The following is a 24,760-nucleotide window of genomic DNA, read 5'->3' on the forward strand; positions in this document are numbered from 1 at the left end:
TAATTTTTGATGGCTGCATATAAGACATCTACAATGAAGAAAGGCTTAAGGAACTAACTTACTTGAATCGTCCAGTGTGTTTGGGATACTTTGGTACCCAAAAATGTAAATTAACCAGCTCTGCCTGACCAGGGAAGGGATTTAAGAAGGCTTCTCAGAGGAGATAACTAACTGAATCCTGAATCTTAAAAATGGGAATTTTCTGGATAGAAAAGGAGTTTCAAGGCTCTGCAAGCCGTGAGACAACATGTGGAATGGTAGAAGATGTCATATTTGGGAGATAGCAACTAAGTTGACATAATTGGACCATAAAGCACTTGAGATGGGCATAGAAAAGGAGATGACCCAAATCACAAAGTTTGGATATCTTTATTTGTTTTATGGTTGAGGTGGATGGAGGCTGTAATAGATATCAAATGAGGAAACGATATGTTTATATATTTATGTTTTAGAAAACAATAGTACATGGGACTAATATCCCACTTTAAACATTAATAGTTAATTTCTGCTTGCACTCTACAAATTATCTTTTACTAAGATTTATGGGAGTATAAATTAAGACAATGTAAATGCCAAAGAGAAACTAGCCTAGGACCGGCATCAATGAGACCTGGGTTGAATCCTGTGTTCCTATATTCACCCCTTTCATACTATATGATAGTGAAAAATTATACCTCATTTTAAAAAATCTTAAAGGGGGGACACTATAGATCACAGAGATGTTATATATTATAATTCTAAAAGTTAACGGACATGTAATTGACACTCTATATTAGCCTCGATTTTAACTTTATGGATTGATACATTGTTAAGAATACTACTGCTTACAATGATTATTACAAATTATTTCAATTTGAAAATCTGTGGTTACTGAGTAACCTGTGGTTATTAGTAACCCTAAAATGATAAATAATATTGTGATGTATTTTTTAAAAAACTGACACAAGTCAAAATACGCATGAATAGTTGATATATATTTTCTTATGATCTATTGACCCTCTATGGAAAACTTGTCATTACTTCTTTCCTTAACTTTTTTAAAAAAACTTTCAAAGATTTCGGTAGAGTATTTGATTCTTACCAGATTCTGGATATCAACTAAAAGATGTTTCTTCTTTTTTCTTTTTCAAGCACATTTTGACATGACAAGGTGGAGCGATGTTTTTCTGAAGAAATGCTCTATCATTTTTCAATTAATCTCCTCTTTATCAAACATTTTCAATTAAAACCATGCCTATTTAAGTATAATCCAGTCAGTTATTTATGACAAAAAAAAAAAAAGACTAACTCAGCAAGATTGAGTTTCCTTTTCTTTTTTGTTTTTTGAGATGGAGTCTCACTCTGTCTCCCAGGCTGGAGTGCAGTGGCGTGATCTCAGCTAACTGCAACTTACACCTCCCAGGTTCAAGCCTCAGCCTCCTGAGTAGCTGGGACTACAAGCACGCTCCACCACGCCTGACTAATTTTTTGTATTTTTAGTGGAGATGAGGTTTCATCATCTTGGCCAGGCTGGTCTTGAACTCCTTTTTTTAATAGCCAAAATGTGCAGAACCAATTTTACCTCTTTGGAACATATGGATGGTTATAGACAAAAGACTATTGCTGGTACAAAATTACTTCTGACACTCTTGGTTAAAATAAGACTGGTTCTAGAAATGGAATATTTGTTTGCTTCATGTAAAATTTAGGGTTCAAAAAAAATTCATATTTAAGACCTCACTAAACGCTCTTTCACTCTACACTCAAATCGCTGTCACCCTTAAATATACAAAGTTGGAGACATGTAATTACTTGAGATTCTTGAGAAGAAGGAGAAAGCAACACAGAAACCTACCTAAAATGTCTAATCCTTCAAGATCCACATTTTTGGGGGGGATTTTGCTTTCCAGATGTCTCACTACTGTGTTGGCCATACTGACACCACCCTGGGAAATATGGCCAAAATAAATCAAAACATGAAGAGGAAAATAAACTAAAAATACACAGTAATTCCCTTTAAGACCAATTTAAAGTTATTGTTCATTAATCCCACATTATTCTTTCCTAAACAACCCTACACAGGAAGCCCCTGTGGTGGCCAGAGCAGCCTTGTTCCTGGAATGTGCTCGTTTTGTTCACCGCTGCAACCGTGGCAACTGGCCAGAGTGGATGAAAGGGCACCACGTGAACATCACCAAGAAAGGCCTTTCCCGGGGACGCTCTCCCATTGTGGGCAACAAGCGAAACCAGAAGCTGCAGTGGAATGCGGCCAAGCTCTTCTACCAATGGGGAGACGTGAGCTTTCGGTTTTCTTCTATAACAATTAGGATGCTTGAGTGAAGTGGAGTCATTTTTTGATTGATTGTGTTTGTTTTGAAGACAATTTATTGAGTGTTTGTTATGTACCAGGTACTGAAGGAAACACTTTGGGGAAAAATAAACAACTCATTTAATCGTCCCAATAAATCTATGAGGTTAGACATTACTATCTCTGTTTTACAGTTAAGAAAACTGAAGTTTATACAGGTCAAGCAACCTATAAAATTTTACATATCTATTAATAGTAAGTAGAGGAACCACTATTCCATCTCCCAGATTAGATTTCAAAGCCTTGCTTCTAATTGCTATATTCATCAAGAATTATCTTTTTGAAAGTCATTGTTATAATTGTAAAATACACCCTTATTCTGGTTTCTATTCTAATTTATATTTTGTAGGACTGATTTTTTCTAATTTCTTAATGAAATTTTCTCTTTTGTTGATGTGCCTCCTTTAAGTTTCCTGAAAGCCTTTGGAAATTGCACACACACATAAACACATATGTCTGTATGCATATGAGTAAGTGAATAAATCTAAAAGTGAATGAATGAAACTTCTTTAGGAATTCTAACAAAATGGACCCTTAAAATAACTACAACTTCTTTACCATAGAAGGAAAAAAGGTGAAGAATAAAAGGAAATTCAAGAGGACCAAGTTGTTTCTGCTAATTTTAGACAGAGCTGAACATAAACATACATAAAGAGGTTCCATATATTCCTCTTTTCTTAAAGATTACTTGGAATAACTGTTATAATTTCCGTTAATAATTCAGCTGAATGTGTCTACCAATGTGCTTACCAACTAAGGTATTCTTCCCCCAGTTTTACCCACATCTTTTTTGCAAAGTGCCAAAGTTATTCAAAAGGCGTGAATTGTATTCAGTATGTGTGCAGTCTTTCTGTAAGTGTATCAGTCTTTCCTTCTTTATTTGCTGTTCTTTGGATTTTCTTTCCTATATGAAGACATCCTGTTTAAAAAGATACACATATGTATATGTGTGTGTGTGTGTGTGTGTGTATGACATGTTGGAGTAGAACACTTTATTAATGCTAATGTCGATGATCAAGACTTAGCACTGCCCTTTTCAGGCTTCGATTGCACATTATATATGAGAAGACACAGTTTCTCCTATGTAATATCTATTTTTGTAAATCATTGAGATAAGTTATTATGTGATTCCATTGTACTTATCCTGCATTTAATTATATTTGGTTTTAACAGTACGAGGGTTTATACAAGTCAAGCAATGTCAATGAAATGCGTATCATGAGATACATAGAGGCACCAGTAATCTCTTTAATGTGGAGAGATGTTCCAACCCCCCATTTATTACCTGTCTTATTCAAGGAAGGTCTTATTGAGAGGCTTCTCTGAAACAACAGTCACAATTGATAATCCCATTGGCTTCCTACAGGAGAGGAAAACCATTAAGTGCTATGCATTCGAGAGTTTCAGGTTCATAGGGAGATTGTGACCATGAGATTTCACAAACAGGTGTTTTCAGGACAAGTGTCTTCTGATTTTCTTGCAGCATTTGACACTGCCAACTGCACATACCTCTGTCTTTTGTCCTTTGTCTTTTTGAAACCCTTATGCTTCAGAGTTTCCTTGCATCTCTGTGCCTAATTCTCTGTCTCCTTTCCTGGTCCTCTGTCTCCTCCCTCATAAACAGATATTCTCCAGGATCTCTCTTAATTTCTTCCTATATAACTTACTTCAGGGTTACATTTATTCTTATATTTCCAACTGTAACCCGTAAGTACAGACTTCCCTAACCATAGCAGTTTTCAGATCCCAGACCTACATTGCCAGCTGCACTTTGGAAACATTCACTTAATATCCTAGAACTCAATCTTCCAAAATAAAACCCTTCTCCTCAAGTAAACACATTGCCACCTACAACCCTTCTGAGCTTTCTATTCTTATTGACACCACCGTCATCTGAGATGCCAACCTTTGAGCATATCCCAATCTCCTCCCCTGTTGATCCCACCTCTTTCATGTCACTGAAGCCCCTTAGGTCAGATCCCCATGACTTCTCATCTGAATGATTAAACCTTTTTCCTATTTGGTCTTCTCCTCACAGTCTTCTCTCATTTAATGCATCCTACACACTGTCAGTGAAAAGATCTTCCTACAGCCTAGCCCACCCAAGATACAACATTCATCCTCATCTCCCAGCCTCCAGACTTGCGCCCTCTAATTCATTCTCCAAACTGCTCTCAGAGTGATTAGGCTACAATGCAAATTAGAGTGTGTTTCTTATCCACTTAAAATGCTTTCAGTGGCCCTCCTTTTCCCTCAGGATAAAATCCAAACTGCTTAGCCTGGCATCACTGCCCTCTCCACGACCTTTGCTCAGACCATTCCAAGATTATGACTGATGAACTGAAATGAGCTAACGTACCTAAAGAATATGTATTTAAATACTTTCCTCCTAATGTACGTTCAATAATACCCAGTTCTGACATGAATTTTTGAAAGCAGAGTCCATGTTTGTCTCAGCATTCCTGGGTAGCTAGTACAACGTCCCTGGCATAAGTGATCAGGTTACTTCTCCCACTCAGAAACTACCTTTCATCCTTCTCAAGAATGTAAAATGAAGTTCAACTTCAAGAACTCTAGGATCTGATCCAAATCTACCTTTTCAGCCTTCCTGTACATTATTTCCTCTCACAAAATTGTACTTCAATTATGTGACCCCTCTGTCAGTCTCTGAGCACATAGTGCATTTCCATGAACATAAATCTTTCAGGACTGTCCCCTCGAATGTCTACTCTCCCCATTCTCCATCAGTCAAAACACCAATTTGTCAAAGTCCACAAACTTTGAGACCTTCTGTGAGATTTTCTGTGATCCTCTGAACAAATTTTCTCTTTATTTCTTTATTTTTTTATTTCAATGGCTTTTGGGGTACAAGCAGTTTTTGACCACATAGATGAATTAATTTTATCGTAGTGAATTCTGAGATTTTAATGCATCCATCACCTGAGTAGGGCAGGTTGTACCCAAAATGTAGTTTTCCAGTCCCACAGCTCCCCGACCCTCTCCCTCTCTGAGCTGAATTTAATCTATCTTATGAGCTAATAAAGTGTTTCTAGTATCTTTAGCCAGTTAATGAGTTGTTTCGTTACATTATTACATCCCTCAATAGACTGTAAGCTCATTGAGAGGAAAAACACAGACATAGTCAGTCAGACATCCTATGTTTGAATCCTGCTGAGTGACCTTGGGCAAACCTCCTAGCCCCTCTAAACTTCCTATTTGCCAAACAGTAATCTTTCTTATGTGGGCTTATAATCTACTAAGGCACATTAAACAAAGGTACTAGTGTACTATAACAACTTACTCAACTTTATGTTCTATTTAAAACCTAACAAATTACCTCACTTAATAAATATTTGATGAATGAAGAAAGAGATGAATAAACATAGCCATGAGGCATTTTTCTAGCTTTGGATGAGATATAGAGATCTAAATTATTATTTAAACATATAGTATTACACCAGACAGTTTCATTTTTTGAGCAGCCCTTTAAGCTTTATAAACTGTGGACTTAATTTAAGTTGCTTAGTTACAACATCCTGGAATGGTCAATGTAGATATTTTTCCCCTTTGAGTCTCACTATTTAGTTGGTTGGCTCCATTCCAGACTCATAATTATATGTCTCCTCCTTAACAGAGGATCTCCAAAATAGCAGCACCAGGATAAGTCTTTTTGTAGTGGTGGTGGTTTTGTTTTTACGATTTGTTTCATTTGCTTAAAACGTATCCAGTTAGCAGCTAAAATTTTAGAATCCCACATACTGCTTTCTCCTTGGTATGGTTTTTGCTTCCTGGTTTTTAGCTCCTCACTTAATTCCAGAGTTTAGGGAGACCTTTTTGTTTCCAGATATGTAAGATACTCAAAAATGTCTTTTCATTTAAAGAGTATGAGCATAATCTTCACTTAGAGAGCTTGAGCATGTTGGTTTTTGGTAGTAAGTATATTTTCTTACTTGCTGAGAATTTAGTAACTTTTCTAAATATTTGCAAAGTATGATACAGAAAGAAAGAAGAAACTTAGCTGGAATTTTGCTCTCACTTAAACACAGAGTATCCAAACTGTCAAACCCCAAGTTCAGTGATCTGTTTAACTTTTTCTCTCTCGCTCCTGAGCCTGTGTCTCTTCTGTTGTTGCATGCAGTATATAATTGGAAATAAAATAAATTAGATAGTGTTTTTTGTCTCTTCTTGTGGAAAATTCCTTTGATAAACCAGACAATAGTGCCTGATGATTCAATAACAGATAGCAAGGATGTTAGTTCTAAGAATACCGTGTAAAAACCAATATTGTCCATGTGCTGAGTTATTAAAACTCATATTTCTAGTGTTGTTGGGCACTCTACAAAAAGAAAAGTTAGCATTTCTTACTAATTCATAAAGTATTATGGAAAGAGGAACAAGGTCTATAAAAGAAGCCAATAAGTACATATATAATGACAGATAGAAAAAAATTGCAGCAACAGAATTCTTGCCAGCTTCTAAACTCATTAGCGTGACAGTGACATTCTCATTAAAAATAGCATAATCAGAAGCACTCTGAAGAACTGTGCCTTCTGATGTTTAAATCCTCCATTAAAAGCAACTGTGTACTCCCTTGTATCATATCTATAAAATAAATAACCTTTGAGTAAATGGAAATATTTTCAGAAAAACTTTTGTACAAATATACAAAGGTGTCATTCTAGTTTTTACAAGTCTTTAGACTGAATGACCTTGGGGATAGCCATTTCTTCCGTTTCTGGTTTCCATACTGGCAAATATGGTGGAAACAACACTGTGGCATACAGAAGAGGCTTATGCTGGAAATAATTCTCATTAATTGGTTGCTTATGTGTGATGTAATGTGAGAGCCTATTTTAGAGTTTGACTTAGTTTGTGCTCTTTCATTGTTTTCCTTCCCCTTGTAGGCAATTGGCGTCCGATTGAATGAGCTGTGCCACGGGGAAAGTGAAAGCCCAGCCAACCTGCTGGGTCTCATTTACGATGAAGAGACCAAGAGGAGACTTAGAAAGGAGGATGAGGAGGAAGACTTTTTAGATGACAGTAAGGAGACTCCCTTTACTACAAGAACCCCTGCTTGTAAGAACCTCTGCTTTAGGAGCACTTAATACTTCTCTTTTCTCCTTCATATTCTTACCACCTCCCCATGTCTTTCCACTGCTCCTTCTCCTCTTTTCCCTGTGCATGGGTGTAAAGCATGTGCATAAAGCCACACAGAGACAAGGCAAGAACCAGAAAGAGAATACAGACAGGGGCAAGGAGTTGCAGGCAAGATGGAACATTTATTCTTTTTTTTGTCTTTGATGAAACAGATATTGGTATTAGACTTCTCTGAGAAAATATCTCTGAGGCACTATAGTTGTGGAAAATTTACTGTCCTAGAAGAGATTTTGTCAGATTTTGTGTTTTTTATATTGCTCCAGGAAACAAAATCAGACCAAATAAAATTGAATATGAAATATTTTCCAAATCACTAAAATATTGAAAATTTTAAACAGAGTATATTATAGTATTTAACATGACACTGAAATATTAAAATATTCAGAGGTTGCTAGAACTGTGAATGTCTGCTGTACTGTACCTATTTATTAAATTTAGAATTGAATTTCATCATAGAAAAGTAGAGACAAAAAGATTCCTATTACATCCTTCTTCAACATCATTTTGTGCATACATGTGTTCTATACCATACAAGCTTTTGTGTGTATGCACCACTGCCTTTTATGGAATACAAAATTCCAGTTATAGTTATGGAATTCGTATCTTTATATAATGAACATAGTGAGATCTCTTCCTCCTGACCTTCCCCTGTGGTTTGAAATTCAAGCTCCCTGACTACATGTTAAGAGTTGTCCTTCATTAGGTGATTCAGACCTACTGCATTGTTGCAGTCATGAAATGTAAAAGAATGGATGGGGCGTAACATTAGGCAGGACTAAATAAGAATCAAAAAAAACTCTTATGATCTTCCTTTCCACGTTCCTTCCAAAGTTTTTTTTTTTTGCATTTTTTAATCATGTTGCCCCTTCTAAGACCTTATCAAATCAGAGCAAATCTTCTTGATGTAGCCATTGACAAAACACCAAATTATTATGTCAGTCTTTCAACCTAACAATGAAGGTTGGCCCCAAAGATATCTACAGTAGCCTAGACTATCTTAGAATGAGGTTTATCCAGCAATCACAGAACCTAGGGAAGGCCCACCATAAGACCCATCTAGCCAGAAGGCATTCTAAACCATCCTGGAACTTCCAGGGGCCCTTCAGAACAGAGAGAAGCTGAAGCAACATTAAATGCATGCATCCTCCTAGGCCAAAACAACTTGAATCTGCATTAGACTGCATAAGTGTCATTTACCAATATGTTATGCCTAGAATATTAGTTTTTTGTTGAGACTTGGTAGAACTCAATCCTTGTTTATTATAACAGGATATTTAATATGATAGCCATGAAAGAGCCTAGACTAAGACTAAGCTCATTGTCTGCAGGACTGGTAAGAAAAGCCCGGATGATAACCTTAGGAGTGAAACGACAGATCCAAAAGTCTATACTGAATGTCTAGTGTTCAATTATTTTTTAAAAAGTGTTGCATATCCACACAATATTTAGTCAAATAGCCCCTATAAGACATATATAAGATTGATATGTCTGATTTCTAGTTCCACTTTCAAGTCAATACACAGCTCATCTTGCATTTAAAAGCTGATTATGGTGCAAGCAACTTTTGGGCTGGAAATTCTACAGAAGCTTGTCTTTTCCATTCTTGACGAGAGGCAAAGTCCCCGGCAACAAATTAACTCGGGAGAGAAAATTGTTTTCCTGAGAAAACAATAGCTTAAATATCTACAGAAAGACCGTAATTTCCACCTATTTTCAAATGAAATCATGAAGTATGTATTCTATTCAATTAAGAAAGCCTAACACGCAGGAAACATTTTAGAGATATTTTTAGGACTGTTCATATGTAATGATATTGTGATTGCTTGATGACTTGATTCATTTAAAATGGATAACCATTTCCTTTCTTTTATAAGAGAAAGAATTCTACATGGCTTTGATTTTTTCTGAACACTTAAATAATCAATATATTTCTGCATCATCCTGTGTCATCAGTTGTGATGACACATATCTGAGAACTAATTCTGAGAATTTAAAAAATCACTATGGTGTTACCGTGGCCATTATCTGTCTTTAGAGCAAAATCTATTAGTTGGCTTCTAGTGGATACAACGCTTTACTAATTCAAAGGTCAATATTCTGCAGAGCAAAAGAGAATATTTGCACATTTCTAGTATAGCTATGCCTTAATTTGACAGGCTAGCTTGCACAAACTGTATGATATATGTGATCCAATAAGTATGTCTTGTCTCTGTTGCAGAAACACATTTGGACTAGAGCTGAAACAACTTCACTGCCCTCAAAACAGCAAGACAGACATCCCTCATAAAATGAACTGACAGAATTTTTGTAGCTCCAAATCTAGTTCACTGCCGTATATATAGTCTAAATCTGATTGAATAGCAGCGTAGAAATCTTGCGAGATTACTTCCCATTTCTGTTTTCATTAAAAGGTATTCTAGTTTAGTTGGAGCTGCATTTTGTTACTCTATGATGCTTTAAGAAAAATAATTTAGTTCTACTTGTTCAATATTTTAATACTGAAGCGCTCTGTAGAATTTGCAAAATGGAGGAAGAGAGATGCTTATGGTAGTGCATAAATCATGCTAAAGGGAATAGGTAAATTGAACTTACATAGATATAGATAAAGTCCTCGTATGTAATTGGATGTTGGACATATATAGGTAACATTCTCATATGCAATTTGATTTTACACATGTGTAGCTATGTCCATCAAACTATGCATTTCTGTATTTTTTGTTGATTTGTCTCCTTATGAAAGAACACTTTCATTTCATAGGTACTGTGAACCCCTCTAAATGTGGTTGCCCCTTTGCCTTGAAGATGGCAGCATGTCAGCTTCTTCTGGAGATTACCACCTTCCTGCGAGAGACCTTTTCTTGCCTGCCCAGACCTCGCACTGAGCCTCTGGTGGTAAGTTAAAGCATGCATGTTAATAATCAGGTTACTTGGAGAGGCCAGGCATGTGTCTGGGTTTCCAAGATTCACAGTTTTCTTAAATGTTCCATGGCTAGTGTATCACATAAGTTTAAAAATTCAACCAAGGGATTTTGAAACATAAAAAGAAATGCTCTTTTCCTCATTACAAATAATAATAACTCCAAAGTCAATCTAGAAATCAGTGAAGGTTTTCCTACTGGATACAGTGTTTCTTTGATCACTATTAATTATGCTGGGAATATCTAGGAGCCTTTAGCTTCCTTTACTCTGAAAATATGAGGAGTTTTATCGCTAATGTTTTCCAGAACTCACCAACAAATTTTTTTATACCAACTGCTCATAAATCTGTATAGAAATTTGCTTCTTAATGAGTGTTCTCATTTAAATTATGGTTGAAAGTACTCCAGTATTTAGTGTCTAAAATCCCCAAATGTACATTGTTATTTCTGTAGCATTTCCTATAGATTATGGATAGACAGAAATAAGACCATGCGTGTGTGTGTGCATGCACACACACACACACACACACATGCATGCATACATATACACTCATGTGTGGTGTACCATGAGGGCCTGATTTGTTTAACCAATGATATAAATATAAACACTATGCAAGAACCAGGCACGTTCACAGAGTGTGTGGCGTGGAGCACACCTTGGAGCCAATTTTCCTTCACTCCTAGTTCTCTAATGGGCACCAAGTTTCCAGTGGTTCTTTCATCACAGGTATCATCCAGCTGGAGCTGAGGAACCAGACTATCTCCCAGAGCAATTGTTACATAAACAAATCTATGTGTTTCCGTTAAAGCAAATTTTACAATCCACAATCCACCACCTCTCCTTCTTTTTTTTTTTTTTTTTTGTTTGTTTGTTTGAGACGGAGTCTTGCTCTGTTGCCCAGGCTGGAGAGCAATGGCACGATCTCTGCTCACTGCAAGCTCCGCCTTCCTGGTTCACACCATTCTCCTGCCTCAGCCTCCGGAGTAGCTGGGGCTACAGGCATGTGCCACCGTGCCCGGCTAATTTTTTGTATTTTCAGTAGAGACGGGGTTTCACCATGTTAGCTGGGATGGTCTCGATCTCCTGACCTGGTGATCTGCCTGCCTCGGCCTCCCAAAGTGCTGGGATTAAGGCGTGAGCCACCGTGCCCGGCCACCTTTCCTCCTTTTTAAACCAAACTCTGCATGAGCAAGGCCGTGTCCCAAGCAAGGCCAGGCGGGGTGGGGACGGGAGTGAAAGAATGGGGGTTCTGGTGTCACTGCATGGCACCTCTGCCTCTGGTTTTGCAGAGTTCTAGGAAGACCATTGCCTCACACTCTAGAACAGAAAGTGGATATTTTCAAGTTAGAAATATTTATGAGTAAACTGTCTGCTCTCAAGAGAAACACCCACATTTGGACTGTGACACTACCATTTGGATATTGAAAAGAGAAGTTTCTTCTACTGCCCTTATGTAATTTCATAATAACCTGAATCTTTAATTTTCTGAATTGTCACTTTCACTATTATATTGAGACTACTCTATAAAATCAAATCAAGGCCACCACTCAGCACATCTGTAGGCCTCTATCAGTATTATCCCTATCAACATTCTAATGATGTTGAAGTCTTCATAAAAGCACAAAGTACATCTACTTTTAAGTTTTCAGATTGTTATTGGTCACCATTTTGATCCACTGTAATAAAAAAAATAAGAATCCTAAAGTTTGACTAGGTTATTTTTGTTTTCCCTATCAATTCTATAAAACTAGAGTTTAATGGTCCTTATTATTGTAACAAATTTATTTTTAAAAGATCAATCAAATCCTCTAAATTTGATTAATATAATTTGACTAACCTACAGTTAGTCAGTTAGCAAGAGGAAAATTTTTACTTTATGTCACCTTTAATTGGGCCTCTGAAATCTTTTATTCATTACACTAGAATTTTCATTTTTAACATGTACGTTTCATTGTACGTTTGTGTATTGTGTCAAGATGTGGCCTTTATAACATAAAGAGGGAAAGAAGCTTTTTCTCACATTTCAGCTATCTAACTCTAGTTGATAGTAAAGAAAACTCAAGCCACATTCTAACTTACTGAAATGTTTTACCAACACAGAAATTCTTGCAATTGTTTTCTATTTTTAAATTGTGGTAAGAACACCTACCATTGGATTTTTCCTCTTAATGAATTTTTAAGTGTATAATATGTTCTTGTTGACTGTATAGAGCATCTTCCTTGACTGAAATTTTATGCCTTTCTATTAAGTAATTCCCCCATTGTGCCGTCCCACCAAGTCCCTGGCAACCACCATTCCACTCTTTTTTTTTTTTTTTTGAGACGGAGCCTTGCTCTGTTGCCCAGGCTGGAGTGCAGTGGTGTGATCTCAGCTCACTGCAAGCTCTGCCTCCCAGGTTCACGCCATTCTCCTGCCTCAGCCTCCCGAGTAGCTGGGACTACAGATGCCCACCACCATGCCCGGCTAATTTTTTTGTATTTTTTTTAGTAGAGATGGGGTTTCACCATGTTAGCCAGGATGGTCTTGATCTCCTGACCTCATGATCCACCTGCCTTGGCCTCCCAAAGTGCTGGGATTACAGACGTGAGCCACCGCATCCGGCCCCCACTCTTTGATTCTATAAATTTGACTATTTTACGTACTTACTCATATAAGTGGAATCACGCAGTATTTGTCTTTCTGTGACTGTTATTTCACTTAGGATAATGTCTTCAAAGTTCATCCATGTTGTCACATATGTCAGAATTTCCTTCTTTTTTAAGGCTACATAGTTTTTTAAGAAATGGCACTAAACAGTAAATCCACAGAGTAAGCATAAATACAGCCAAAGTGACATTTTTTCCCCAGATAGATCCTTAAATGTAACTTAATTAGTGTGCTTCCCCCCCTCCCTCACAAAGAAACAACTTCTGGTAGCACTTTGTAAACCATGCAATTAAATTATGTCTAAACAAAGGAAAAGGCAGCATTTTTATAAGATTTATAGTCTAAAACAGCATAAGCAAATTTTTTTCTAAATATTATCTTCTAAACTTGAGAACAACAAAGGAATATTTTTTAAATGAAATTTTGTTTATAAAACTGCTGGTCTACTAAAATGTTTCCCAGTTGAATTAGTGAGACCAATCAATGATGAGTAAGCAACATGTAATGAAAACAGTAATTCCCATCAAATGCATAGATGAGTCTATAATAATAAAGAAGAAGGTGGTAAGGAGGTCTCTGTATGTCTACATTTGTTTGTTACAGAAAACAGCATATTGGGTCCTTTCGTGCAATATTTGTGCTAGAGGCTGTACCAACCATGCCAACGGAATTTAACAAATCAGGTTATAAAAAAAATACTGCTGAAACTTGCTTAGCCATATGCAGAAAATTGAAATAGGACCCTTTCCTTACACCTTATACAAAAATTAAGTCAAGGTGGGTTAAAGACAAATGATTTTATTATACAGATACATACATGTGTATGTTCATTGCAACACTATTCACAGTAGCAAAGACATAGAATCAACCCAAATACCCATCAGTAATAGACTGGATAAAGAAAATGTGGTACATATACACCATGGAATACTATGCAGCCATAAAAAGGAATGAGATTATCTCCTTTGCAGGGACATGGATGGATCTGGAAGCTATTATCCTCAGCAAACTAACGAAGGAACAGAAAACCAAACACCGCATGTTCTCACTTATAAGTGGGAGCTGAACAATGAGAACACATGGAAACAGGGAGGGGAACAACACACACTGGGGTCTGGTGGTGTGGGGGTGGGGGTTGGGAGAGCATCAGGATAAATAGCTAATGCATTCAGGGCTCAATACTTCAGTGATGGGTTGACAGGTGCAGCAGACCACCATGGCACACATTTGCCTGTGTAACAAACCAAACTTACACGTCCTGCACATGTATCCTGGAACTTAAAATTAAATTAAAATTTTTTTTTTTAAAAAAAGAAAACAAAAAAAACACTGGATTTCAAAGGTTTCTAAAGTTAAAAAAATCAGAAGCAAAACACAATTCATAGCTACCAAGACATAACTAATGAATATTTATTGAGAATAAAGTATGAGCAAGGTGGTGTGATGGTTGCAGGGGTGGGGATGAAGGTGATACAGAGATAACTATATTGTAACAGGAGCACCAACATACAAAAAATTACTTTCTGAAGCAAAACGTAACAGGGTCCCTGAGAAAGTAGCAGAGAGCCATGGCTAGCCAAAGAAGGGGCTGAATAGCTCTGATGAATCTTCTAGGAAGAGGTCATATTTGAATGTAGCTTTGAAAGACTAGGTAGGATTTGGACAAGCAGATAAAAGAAGAAATTGGAAAGGAGAACTACTTTTGTGAATCAGAATTATTATATGATTGCTTCTTATCCCAACTAAGAAATTTCCCTCATTAGATTTGGCTACCACAATGGAAGGTAGATTAGGTTATTTTTTTTCTAAAAGGGATTAATTTCAGGGAAGCAATTACATTTATGGAATATTCTTGATGATGGTAAAATAGATTCCATGTAGTTCCTATATTTTTCTAGGTGTGATATAATTTTCTGAGTCAAAATGTAACTTCTGTTCTTAAGTCAAAAGGACAAGAAACAAAATGTAGACTCTAAAATGTTATCTCTTTTTTTTTTTTTTTTTTTTTTTGAGATGGAGTTTCACTCTTGTTGCCCAGGCTGGAGTGCAGTAGTGTGATCTTGGCTCACTGCAACCTCCACCTTCCAGTTTCAAATGATTCTCCTGATTCTCCTGCCTCAACCTCCTGGGTAGCTGGGGCTACAGGCACCTGCCATCATGCCCGGCTAATTTTTGTATTTTTAGTAGGGACGGGGTTTCACCATATTGGCCAGGCTGGTCTCGAACTCCTGGCCTCGTGATCTGCCTGCCTTGGCCTCTCAAACTGCTGGGATTACAGGTGTGAGCCACCATGCCCAGCCTAAAATTTTATCTTATTGATGACAATCAAAAGCATAAGATTTTAATCTTGGTGCAAACTGGGTTTACAAAATATTTTTATTTTTTATATTTATTTGAATCTAAGGGTTTATTATGTCATAATTAGAAAAATACAGTATAAAAATAAAATTAGAATTTTATATATATTTTTAGGTACTCCAAAAGTACTTTATAAGTTAATAATTACATATGATCTTGACCAGGCACAGTGGCTCATGCCTGCAATCCCAACACTTTGGGAGGCTGAGGTGGGAGGATCGCTTGAGGTCCAGAGTTTGAGACTAGCCTGGACAACATAGCAAGACCCCGTATTTACAAAAAAATTAAAAAATTAAAAAATTAAAAATAAAAAAGAATAAATGTGATCTTTAGGATAAACAAATCTCTATTCACAGGACAAGTCAAATTCTCAATTTGGGGCCTCAGAGACCAAACTTCTATTAAGTAATTACTCTCCTCAAGGCTTACTTTATTATATGAGATCATTGTGCTCAGCCTCAGATGGTGATGGAACTCCTGTCATACTTAAATCCTCTTAGAAGGGAGTAAGAAATTTCCCCAATGTGTGATACTGCTTTGAGCCTCTGGCCTTCAGGCATGAGGCTTCTTAAGGCTGAACTGCCTTTCCCCACTTGTTTGCCAAACTATCTTTACTTAATCCTCAAGACTTAACTCAAACATCAACTCTTTATTCATTTTATATTTCTGCTGTAACAAACTACCAGAAATTTAGCTGTTTATAGCAGCACAAACATATCTTACAGTTCTGGAGGTCAGAAATCCAAGGCAGGTATTGCTGGGCTAAAATCAAGGCATTGGCAAGGCTGCATCCATTCCTAGGGCTCTAGGGAAGAATCTGTTTCCTCACCCTTTATTCATCATCTAGAGGCCACCCACATTTCTTGGCTCACAGCCCTTTCCTTCATCTTTTTATTATTATTATTTTTTATTTTTATTTTTGACAGAGTTTCCCTCTTGTTGCCCAGGCTGGAGTGCAATGGCGCAGTCTCGGCTCACCACAACCTCCATCTCCCAGGTTCAAGCAATTCTCCTGCCTCAGCCTCCCGAGTAGCTAGGATTACAGGCATGCGCCACCTCGCCCGGCTAATTTTGTATTTTTAGTACAGACGGGGTTTTTTCTCCATGTTGGTCAGGCTGGTCTCAAACTGCCGACTTCAGGTATTCTGCTCGCCTCAGCCTCCCAAAGTGCTGGGATTACAGGTGTGAGCCACCGAGCCCGACTCCTCCATCTTTATAGCTAGAAACATCGCATCTCTCTCATCTTTCTTTCATAGCCACAGCTTCCTCTGACTACAGCCTGGAAAGGCTCTCCACTTTTAAGGATTTGTGATTGGGCCCATTTAGCTAGCCCAGAATAATCTCCCAATCTTAAGTTCCTTAGCCTTAATCACATCTACAAAATCCTTGTTGCCATATAAGGCAACATATTCACAGGTCCCAGGGATTAGGGCATCTGTGGGGCTATTATTCTGTCGAGCACAGTTCCGAGTCTGATTTTCGAGCTCCTACTCTCAGTCTTAAAATTTATCACTTGTTTGCCTTCTCAGTTTCTATCTTGGGATTCTGAGTTCCTTTGAAGATTAAAAAAATTCCGTATTTATCCTTCAGTACCTAACGCATCCATGCTTGATGCATGATTTTTAAATAATAGATAAAGGCCAAAGATGCAGCCAAAACTGTGGACAAAGAGTTAGAAGGTAAGGAAGATAGTTGTGGATTTGGATCAAGGCCTATGCTTTTGGAAGGTAAAGCATGTGAGGAAAAGGGGAAAAATACTATGAATTAGGAAAGATTTTATTTATTTTTTAAGTCAAGAATAGCTTTGCATGGTCACAGTCTAAAATTAGCGTCAGATAAAGGAATCTGGCTGTATAAACGCAGTTGTGTATAATTCAAAATGGAGGGAGGCTTGCCGCGAGACCAATGCAGTGCTGGGAAGATGCCAGCGCTCATGTGCTCCTCACTGGCATTTTAGGACTTGGAGAGCTGCAGACTTCGTTTGGATCCCGAGTTGGACCGGCACAGATATGAGAGGAAGATCAGCTTTGCTGGGGTCCTGGACGAAAATGAAGACTCAAAAGATTCTCTTCACAGCAGCAGCCACACTCTCAAATCAGATACAGGAGTCGAGGAGAAGAAAGGTATGGAAACACAAAGGTTCCTTCATGTTTCAGGGTTTCTCGTTTCTCATAGGATATTTGTACTGGGGTCTAAACTACAAAATTGTGTACCCAAATTGTTGATTTCCTACAATACTGACTGTGTAGGCATTATGATGGAAAATCATGCTTGTTAGAAGCTGGTCTCTGCAGTCAGAGAGGCCTGGCTTCCAATTCCAGCTCAGAAACTCTCCATATTCCATTAAAGCTATAAGATGAACCATTATTTGATTTACCAATAAGAAAAGAAAAATACTCCCAACTGAACTTTTACATAATACTTTCTTATCACTTAGCTTGTCTTTTATTGGTTTCTTTTGTTTGTTTGTTGCTTTTTTGTTTGTTTGTTTTTTGTGAGACAGAGTCTCACTCTGTCTCCCAGGCTGGAGTGCAGTGGCGCAATCTTGGCCCACTGCAACTTCCGCCTCCCAGGTTCCAGTGATTCTCCTGCCTCAGCCTCCCTAGTAGCTGGGATTACAGGTGCCTGCCACCACACCCGGCTAATTTTTGTATTTTTTTTTCTTTTCTTAATAAGCTTTTATTAAAATGTAAAACATAATAAAATGAGAAAAAATAATATTATATTTCTCAATTATCTTAACATCAATGGCATCTATTCGTATGAAATTCTTGGGGACCATTACTTAATGTGAAACTAATTTGGTAAATAGAATCTCGTTTTAAAAGCTACACCTCTGCTAAACACTTGTAGGGCTAATCTCATCAATTAATAAAGCACTAGGCTTATTTAATCATTTTTATGAAACTATGAAGACAGAAAGAACAGCTACAGTCTTTCTGCATTGCTAAATGCACATTAAACAAGTTCCATAACCATGGAATAGACCAGATATTAACCAGATGTGAAGGTTTTATATTTGATTTTTTAAATGGGAGACTACTTTGTGAGTCTTCAAGTAATATACTCAGCCTACAGGTTGCTTGTAATTTTTTCAATAGATAAGAATGACCTAGAAAAGTTATTTATGGAACCGTGTTATTTAAGAAAGATAAAAGTGTTACAGCGTTTACAGAATTTCTTTTGGCCTGGCTAAGGATGTTTTCTAGACAGTGGTATTTTAAAAATAGTTCAGTATTTTCCATCTGTACATATCATTTCCATTATAATTAACTTAAATTCACCCACTTGTATGCACATACACACCTTGGCCTAATTTGGTCATCCATGTTTCTGTCCCTCTGTCCCTAGGTCTTTTATTTTTATTTTTTTTATACTTTAAGCTCTGGGATACACGTGCAGAACATGCATGTTTGTTACATAGGTATAGACGTGCTGTGGTTGTTTGCTGCACCCATCAACCTGTCATCTACATTAGGTGTTTCTCCTAATGCAATCACTCCCCTAGCCTGCCACCCATGGACAGGCCCTGGTGAGTGATGTTCCCCTCCCTATGTTCATGTTTCTCTTTGCTCAACTCCCACTTATGAGTGAGAACATTTGGTGTTTGTTTTCTGTTCCTGTGTTAGTTTGCTGAGAATGATGGTTTCCAGCTTCATCCATGTCCCTGCAAAGGACATTAACTCATCCTTTTTTATGGCTGCATAGTATTCCATGGTGTATATGTGCCACATTTTCTTAATTTTTGTATTGTTAGTAGAGACGAGGTTTCACCACGTTAGCCAGACTGGTCTCAAATTCCTGACCTCAGGTGATCCACCCGCCTCGGCCTCCCAAAGTGTTGGGATTACAGGTGTGAGCCACTGTGCCCAGCTGCTTGTCTTTTATTCTTATTGAAAAAGGACATTCAGACCTAATTAGAAGTAGTTTACTATTATTATTATTATATATCATTCTTGTGCAATCCTGTATATATATATATATATATATATATATATATATATATAAACTGGTTAAGGTTTTTGTAAACCATCTTCAACTCAGAGTTTAAATGTCTTAATTACTTTTCAACTCACAGTTATCTAATGTCTATGTTTCTATGTGTGATAATGTCCTCTGTGCCATCACAATGTTAGTGATGCATCATTTCTTAAATGGATTCATAAAAGAAGTAAAGTTTTTTGTGCTAATTACTTAAGCCAACTTGCACCCATATGAAGTTAGCCCACCTTTAGTCTGTCTTCAGGAATATTGCTAAACACATCTGACTTACCCACCTCACCCACCCACCTACCCTTCACTATCACTTGGTTCCTTAGGGTTAAAAGATCCTGTCACTCATTCTGTTTAACTTTTTGCTGGTGCTTTACATTTTCACACAGACAAGCAATAACAAAGGTGTCATAACTGCTACCTGGTGCAAGTGATCATAAGATGTCATCTCTTGCATGACAAATACCAATTTCCAGATATGTTAAAATGTGAACAAGTTGTGTATCTTAAAAGAGTGAAATATAGTAACTCACTATGTGCCTTGTCCAAGTTATTTACCTTCTAAGCCACAGTTCTCTTTTCTGTAAAACTGGGTTAACACCTACTGCATTGTGATGTTGAAAACTTTTAATAAGACAGTGCAAATGAAGTGTAAACTTAATACCTGGTGAATTGTAGGTACACAATAAATAGCCATTGTTGTTGGATTTTTAAATATCCATAATAAGCATCTAGATTAGAACCCACATAGAAAATCCTAACTATGAACTAAAGATTGCAAAGTTTTAAGTTGCCCTCTAGAGCCTCCTTTAAACTGCCAACTTCAGTATTTGATTTTGCCATTTTAAAAATTCCATTGCCCTTCCATGTTTTTCCAATGAATTTCAATTAAAAGAACATCTGCACATTTGCTAGAAGAGTCAAAAATGATTTTATGTGTTGAAGTATTTTCTAGCATCCTATGGACAATGACTCAATAAATTTTGGATAACAACAAATGAATGATTCTTAGAAGGAATAGACCTGTTTAGAGAAAACACACAATATTTAAAAGGGAATAGATATACATTGGGAAAAGTTTGAATAGTTCAAGATCAAAATGTTTTCACAACATTTTAAAAATACAGATAATCATATATCATATTCTATTGAATTTATGGCCAAAAGAGGCCATGTTGCAGGAAGGATAAGTCAAGTCTTGAGCAATTTTTGAGTATGAAGAAGTATCAAATGAATTTTTTTTCAAATATTACTTACTTCAGACAATTATACTGCATATGATGAGAAGCTTCCCTCTTTTAAACATATCCCAAACAGATTTTAATTTAGAAGGTAGTCTTGTCTTTCCTCATTCAAAGTTATTGTGGTAATTATATTTAAGATAGTAGATAATTCCTAATATTACACAATTAAACTTCAGCAGAGTAAAATTTACACCATTTTATAAAATAAAATATCTGATTAATTTTAAGAACTTTAATTTGATGATTATTATTTATGTAAATTGGCTTTAATATTTCAACACTCAAATGCTGAATATTTTTTCTACTCACAGAATGGTTATGTTAATATATGAAAGTTGTTTAATAAACAAATAATGGAAAACTGGAGCTATAAGTTAAATGAGAATATATCCATAAAATGTCCTTAATCAGTTGATGGAAATCTTCCCAAAGATTCCTAAATATTCCTTAATCCATTTGACAAGCTGTCATCTACTAAAGCCAATATGAAAATGAAGACAATAGAGACACTGCTAATTACAGTTTTTAGAATTTTATACCATTTGGTTTTATAAAACCTGAAGATGCCAGTTCTTGAAATAAACACCCTGAGGACAATTCAGATTCTACCAGGAAAAATTCAAGTGAAATAATCATTTAGAATAGTAGGAGATGGGTCGGAAATGTATGCAAAGGGCAAACAGGGTCTGGTAGATGTGGTTAGAAATTTAATTCTGTTTTAAGTGCATTAGAGTTGTTCGTAGGTTTTACCAGAAATGTGATATAAGGTGTTTGTTTATGATGTATGCATTTAAAAGATGACTTAATCTATGGGAGTAGAGGGAAAGGTGAAGCAATTATGTAGTTACATTAGTCCAGGGAAAAAGGGGATGGAGCTGTCAAAATCCTATGATATTTTGAAATGTACAGCCAGCAGGACTTGCTAATTGATACAATGTGAGGTGAAAGAAAAGGCCAAAGATGTTTTATCCAATTTAGATGGATTTGTTTCACTTTTGTACTAGTTCTTGTTGTCATGGAGATAAAGGCTAAAATTCAGTGCTGCACAATCTCAACTGATGTTTTTCATGTACAATACCAAATATAAATTCTAACTGCTGTGCCCCTTGTAAATAACCAGTGCCATAATTCTGAACTGTAATTTTTCAGTGCTATAGGATATCTCCAACTATCCTTTTTGGTGGAACAAGCTCTCAAAATTAAATTTCTTTCTGATTACATTAATTTGAGTTTATTTTGCTGCATCTGTAGGCCAAAAAGTGTCATAAAATTGGGCAAAGAATATTAGTGTGTGCCTCTGTAAAAATCTAAGAATTATCTGTTTAATATTTTCTGTACTTCCGAATCTACTTAGACATGAAATTGCACTCGTAGTCATTACAAAATTTTAATTATTTTCTATTTCAAACGTATTTCAGATAGGTGATTAAGTCTCAATTAAACATAAAAAAATATTGAAAAGTATAGTGTGTGAGTTTTGTGCTATAATTAAAATGCAGCATTATGGTTCATGGTCTTTGTGGGATTTGTCTAACTGTGCTGCAAGAAATTCCATCCAGATGTGAAATTCTACTCAGATGTGTTCAGGGAGCTCCATGGGGCCTTTACCAGCTGCATGGTGATAATTTTAATCTTTCTTCATCACAACAGTAAATCAGAACTTTCACATTATTCAGCAGGAATTCTTCTGACCTCCTTTAAGTGGCATTAAAAGTATACATTTAGCTAATGTTTTAGTTATACAAGTTCTATCACAGTCACATATTAACTCTCTCATGAATGAGAAACCTGAAACTAACATGCAAACTTTCTGATTGGGAATTTTAAAATATTAATAACTGTGCCTTAAACAATTAGTAAGAAACTCGTTCATGTCTTAAGATGGTAAGCTTATAAAATTGGCCCCTTCCTGGTAATGGACTTTAAACCCTGAAAACTTACTTTATCCCACCCCTATAAAATCAATGTGTGAAAACACCAAATCTTGAAAAGGAAGGAGGTGTGTATATGACTATGGAAAATAAGGATGCTGTTGATTTAAAGAAAGATAGGTTCAAGTTTAAATGCATTTCTTTTACCCTTTTATTTTCCTCACTGATTACTATTTCTTCCAGAACACTAAAGATGAATAATGCATATTCTTCTTGGTATGCATAGACTGTTATAAGTATGGCTCAGGGGGGGTTGCACCATTTGGAATCACATCTCACCCAGCCTTTTGACTGAGAGGAGGATAGTATGAAGTCATTAAGTGCATTGAAAATGGAGGAGCCATTTCACACTCATGCTCACCTAAAGCACCCCAGTGAAAACAGATTGTTTAGTGCCTTTTCTGAGGAGCAGAGTGGAAGCCACTGCTGACTGTTGGAGAGAGAAGCACCTTTGGTTCTTATTTCTGAATGAGGTATTCCAAAATGAAGGGGTTTACGTGACAGCTTACAGAAGTCTGTAAGTCCCATTTCGAAAGGAAAGCAAAAACAAATGGTTTGTGGTTCTCTTGAATCAAGGAATCCCGTGATACAAGTGTACTAATAGTCCTAGTTGATGCTGCCTCAAAGGCACACTCATGCTTGTGAAACCTGGGCCAGAAAGAGAGCAGGTTGTTCCCAGTTCCGATGAGCTTTGTGTCCAAGAAAGAAGCTGCACCAGCCCTTCCTGGTGGTTCGTGCAGGACTGGGGGCTTGGGAGAAGCTCCTTGTCCAGAGTGCTCATCCAGGCCGGCAGAGGAGGCTGATCAGGGACAAGTTGGGGAGAGATGGATATAACACTGGCTGGGGAACACTAGGGGGGAAAAAGCCCTATTTTATTCTTTTAATACAGTTCCCAGCAGGAAGATCAGGATAGGAGGTTCTCGCCTGCTCCAGATTAAAGGAACCCGCAGTTTCCAGGTGAAGAAGGGGGGTTCCTTGTCCAGCATTCGCCGGGTCGGCAGCTTAAAGAGCAGCAAGTTATCACGGCAGGACTCAGAGTCTGAGGCTGAGGAGCTGCAGCTGTCCCAGAGCAGGGACACTGTCACTGACCTAGGTAACATAGAGGAGTGGGGTGTGCAGGGACGTGGGGGGTAGGAAGACAGGGCCCAAGTCCCGAAAGAGCTGAAGTCCATTTTCTTACACATAAATAGATGGAGGGCAGAGCCATAGGGTAGACAACCTGTTCAGCCTGAAAACCATACTACCCTTGGTAGAGCAAGGCAGCTCAAGCCTTGATGTGCATATGGGTCACTGGAGAGGCTTGTTAAAATGCAGATTCTGATTCAGCAGATCTGGGGTGGGGATCTGAGATTCTACGTGTTTAACAAGCTTTCTGGTGGAGCCAATGCTGCTGATTCAAGGACGACACTTTGAGCAGCAAGGATGTGGAGTATTCATTAGGGAAAGAAAACACTTTAATGACAAGGACAGTCTTTGAAATTCAGATGTTTGTGTATTCATTCTTTTGATCAGAACATTCAATGTCAAATATAATTCCCTTGGGGAGGACTATCTAAAGATTCTCTATATTTTAAAGTCTCTATTTAACAGTATGAACAACCAAAATCTCAGAGAGTAAAGATTGTCTAGACCTGACAATGAGTGATCTTCAACAAGTCATTTAGCTTCTCAGGGATTTGTTTTCTCTGAATACACAGTGAGAGTAATTCTTGCCTACAATGCAAGGATGCTCTAAAGATAAACTAGAAGATGACCATACAATGTGTTAAACACCTGAGAATGAAATCAGTGTACAGTCAAAGCATGAGAGTTATAGATTGTCATTGTAGGCTCTAAAGAGATTTCAAATACCAAAATATGGCAGTCCAAAATAGGGGCCCTAATTAGTATCTTAATAGACAAGGAAAAGATTAAGTAGGCATGAAAATAGAACTCACCAGCTGCCTAACATTAAATATTAGGTAAAAGTTGAAGCCCATTCACTTTGCCATTCAGTCTCTGTCTGCAAGGCAAAATAGAAAGCTCTCCTTACTAGGTAAGTAGTTTCAAAAGTCAGCCAGAAGTGTGGATAAATTATCGATCAAGTCTGCTGAAATAAAAGCTGAGTATATTTAATCAAAGAAGGTTTAAAATAGAAAATGCTTCTGTATCCACCCACCCTCGC

The 24,760-nt window shown here is 37.1% G+C and overlaps 1 protein-coding gene across 11 annotated transcripts in view; it reads left to right on the forward strand.

Moving 5' to 3' along the window:
- Positions 1-24,760, forward strand: part of UNC80 (unc-80 homolog, NALCN channel complex subunit) — a 229,246-nt gene that overhangs the window by 99,205 nt on the left and 105,281 nt on the right. For 5 of the 11 annotated variants that reach the window (XM_054549776.2, XM_054549783.2, XM_054549777.2 and 2 more), the window contains exons 23-27: positions 2,062-2,274; positions 7,252-7,423; positions 10,263-10,396; positions 17,386-17,551; positions 23,486-23,689. In XM_054549776.2, the coding sequence (XP_054405751.1) occupies positions 2,062-2,274; positions 7,252-7,423; positions 10,263-10,396; positions 17,386-17,551; positions 23,486-23,689 (889 nt within the window). The remainder of the gene's footprint in view (positions 1-2,061; positions 2,275-7,251; positions 7,424-10,262; positions 10,397-17,385; positions 17,552-23,485; positions 23,690-24,760) is intronic. The other 6 variants (XM_054549780.2, XM_054549781.2, XM_054549782.2 and 3 more) reach the window with 3 other exon arrangements.

This window comes from Pongo abelii, chromosome 11 (assembly GCF_028885655.2).
Source record: "Pongo abelii isolate AG06213 chromosome 11, NHGRI_mPonAbe1-v2.0_pri, whole genome shotgun sequence".
In the NCBI taxonomy this organism is placed as follows: domain Eukaryota; kingdom Metazoa; phylum Chordata; class Mammalia; order Primates; family Hominidae; genus Pongo; species Pongo abelii.